The 3,449-nt window shown below is 41.1% G+C and overlaps 1 protein-coding gene across 1 annotated transcript in view; it reads right to left on the reverse strand.

Annotated features, from left to right (window-relative positions):
• LOC120280487 (aluminum-activated malate transporter 12-like) overlaps positions 1 to 2,779 on the reverse strand; it is a 5,978-nt gene extending 3,199 nt beyond the window's left edge. Inside the window, exon 1 of the mRNA XM_039287347.1 lies at positions 2,688 to 2,779. Coding sequence (XP_039143281.1) covers positions 2,688 to 2,779 — 92 coding nt within the window. The remainder of the gene's footprint in view (positions 1 to 2,687) is intronic.
• Between the last annotated feature and the right edge of the window lie 670 nt (positions 2,780 to 3,449).

Below are 3,449 nucleotides of genomic sequence, written 5' to 3' on the forward strand. Positions count from 1 at the left end.
ACAAGCACCAAGGAAGATGAAGTTTGATCGGAGGAGGCGTCATTGAAGAAACCAAGAAACTAATCGAAAGCTGGTTTTCATAAGGGAGGAAAAAGTACCCTAATTGGATTACCCGACATAGTGCACAGTCAAGAAGAAGAATGGGTCAGTCGAATTTGTGTGGACTTGAGGGACTTAAACAAAGCATGTCCCAAAGATGATTTTCCACTACACAGTATGGAAATCATGATTGATAACACTTCCTCTTATGAGATGTTTTTCTTTCATGGATGGTTTCTCTGGGTACAACCAAATTAAGATGGACCCGGAGGATGAAAAAGCTATCTTGCGTTCCGGACACTAATAGGCATCTCTGCTATAAAGTTATGCCATTTGGACTCAAGAATGCTGAGGGCAACATATCAAAAGAGCTATAGCGAAGATTTTTGATGATTTGATTCACGCAAGTGGTAGAGTGCTATGTAGATGATTTGAGTGGTGAAGACGCAATCAAAAGATCAACACCTTAATGACTTAAGAGCGGTGTTCGATCGTGTTAGGAAATATAACTTGAAGATGAACCCTATGAAATGTGCATTTTGGGGTATTATGCAGGAAAAATTCCTTGGATTAAATACGTGAGGCACGAGGAATGAGATTGATCCTTCAAAATTAAAGAGCAATCATAGAAATGCCACCTCCAAAAGACATTTGAAGCAGCTGAGGTCCTTTCAAGGGACGTCTAGCCTATATCCGAAGATTCATCGCCAATCTTTCGACGGTGCAAAGCCGTTCTCAAAGTTGGTAAAAAGGATGCTCCCTTTAAGTGGGACAATGAATGCCAAATTGCTTTTGAAGAAATCAAGCGCTACTTACTGAATCCCCCAGTGTTAGCGGCACCAATTGCAGGAAAGCCATTGATTTTATACACAACGGCCTTGGATAGATCCCTTGGAGCTTTATTAGCCCAAGAGAATGAAGAAGGAAAGGAGAATGCCCTATACTACCTTAGTAGAATGTTGGTGGAGTCTTTGAGAAACAAATATACACCAATAGAAACACTGTCTCTCCTTGGTGTTTGCGATGAAAGCTTGGCATTATTTGCTCTCACATAAAGTTATTCTTATCTCAAGAATAGACCCACTCAAGTATTTGATGACCAGGCCACTACTTCTTTGGAAGATTGGCGAAATGGGCGTTGATACTCATGGAGTTTGACAGTAACTTATACTCCACAAAAAGCAATCAAAAGGTCAAGCATTGGCGGATTTTCTTTGCGGCGCATCCGCTGCCCGATGAATCTCGCTTGAGATGTGATCTCCACGATGAAGAGACTTTGGCAATTGAAGCGGGAAAACAATGTTGGCGGATGTACTTGATGGAGCTTCTCGATACTGACCCGAGCTATCGGACCAAAAATTCCTCAAGTTAGAGTTTGGTATTGGACTCATCTTCATTTTCTCTGAAGGTGGGATCTAAGATACTCTCTTTCTTTTATCAAAGCCATGTACTAACAATGAAGCAGAATATGAAGCTCTTCTTCTTTGGATTGGAGCTAGCCCGATCGATGTATAGGGGATTCAAAGCTGCATATATATGGCGATTCACAACTCATTACTCGTCGGGTTGAAGGAAGTTTCAAGACTCATAAGCTAGAACTCCTTGATATCATCGAGAAAGTTATTGAATTGTTGAAGCAAATTCACGATGTTAAAAAGGTGGAGAGAGTTTCGAGTCGATTAATGGAAGCGAGATAGTTTAGCCAAATTGGCAAAAAGAGTTGGGTGATCCGGATCAAGAGGAGATCAAGTCACCATTCGAAACAGGCGAGTGCTAAGTTCATGCTTTGATGAAGAATTCGAAAACAAGAAGCTCAAAAAAGAAGAAATTCTCACAGTGGTTGAAGATGATTGGAGAGAGCCTTTCATTAAATACTTGAAGTATGGCGAACTCCCGGATGAAAAAGTCTCGAGCCTACGTGAGTTAAAGAAAAGGCGATGAGGTTTACCCTTGTTAATGATGTTCTCTATCGAAGATCATATGATCAACTCACTGCTAAGATGTCTCTCGAAGGAGAGTCGAAGAGAAGTCATGCATGAAGTCCATTACAGGTATTTGTGGAGCTCACCGGTCGGGGACCCGAAGATCGCGGTTGAAGATTAAACATATTGGGTACTATTGGCCGAGGGCATGATTAACGATTGCCTACAATATGCAAGGCAGTGCAAACTATGCCAAGCCCATGGGGTTTCATTCATCAACACCCCAATCCTTTACACCCTACAATCTCTTCATGGCCTTTCGAGATGTGGGGGACTGATGTGATAGGTCCTATTGAGCCACCATCATCATGAGGGGCATCGCTTTTATATTGGTGCCAGCGACTATTTCTCACGGTGGGGCGGAAGCCATTCCTTTAAAAGGAAGTAAAAGGCGAGAAAACATCATCAAATTCTTCAAAGATCATGTGCTATATAAATTTGGGGCGCCTAGAAGGATCATCTCGACAATGGGCGAGCATTGAAAGTTTCAAAGGTTGGAAGGTTTGCTCGACATCACAAAATAGATTGGAGGTATTCCTCTATCTATAATGCTAGAGCAAATGGTCTCGTGAAGCATTCAATAAAACAATATCAAATTGTTAAAAAAGCGAGTTCGAAAAGTCAAAGGGATTGCACGAAAGGCTTCACGAAGTTTTATGGGCATACTCGGACAGCGTGTCGAACACCGACTCAATCAACACCATACTCGTTGGTATTTGAGTGCGAAAGCTGTTCTTCCACTTGAAGTCAAATTCCATCTTTAAATTGCCTTACAAAATGAACTCACAAATGAAGATAGAGGTTAAACTGGCGCTTGGATGAGCTTGATGCTTTAGATGAAAGAAGGCTAGAGGCCCAACAAAAATCTTGAAGTCTACAAAGCAAGGATGGCTCGAGAGCTTACAATAAGATGGCTCGTGTTGAACTTTCGAGAAAGGAGAGATGGTATGGGTGTTAAGAAGACCAATCATCACCAACAAACATGCTGGAGGCAAATTCAAGTCAAATTGGGAAGGCCCATATATTATAGAGGTCGTCTACGAAGGTGGAGCTTATCAGCTAGTCGACGCCGATGGAATGAGACCTATGCCACCCATCAATGCGCGTTTTTTGAAAAAATATTATCCCTGATGTACATGTAATGCATGATTTAAAAAAAAAAAGTAAAATAAAAAATAATATAAAAATAAATGAAGAACTTGTGTTTGCCTATGACGGAATGTCCAGTGCTCTTGTTTGAGCAAGTTGGTCAAGCATAGTATATGCTTCTCGAGGCAAATTACGAGTTCTATTATCTTGTTTCTCTTTTGAATAAAAGCGCATTGTAGAAGGAAAATTTGTGTTTGTCTATGATGGAACGTCCAATGCTCTTGTTTGAGCAAGATCGGTCGAGCGTGATAGATGCTTCTTGAGGCAAAACATAAATTC

Source organism: Dioscorea cayenensis, chromosome 17 (assembly GCF_009730915.1).
Source record: "Dioscorea cayenensis subsp. rotundata cultivar TDr96_F1 chromosome 17, TDr96_F1_v2_PseudoChromosome.rev07_lg8_w22 25.fasta, whole genome shotgun sequence".
Lineage (NCBI taxonomy): Eukaryota > Viridiplantae > Streptophyta > Magnoliopsida > Dioscoreales > Dioscoreaceae > Dioscorea > Dioscorea cayenensis.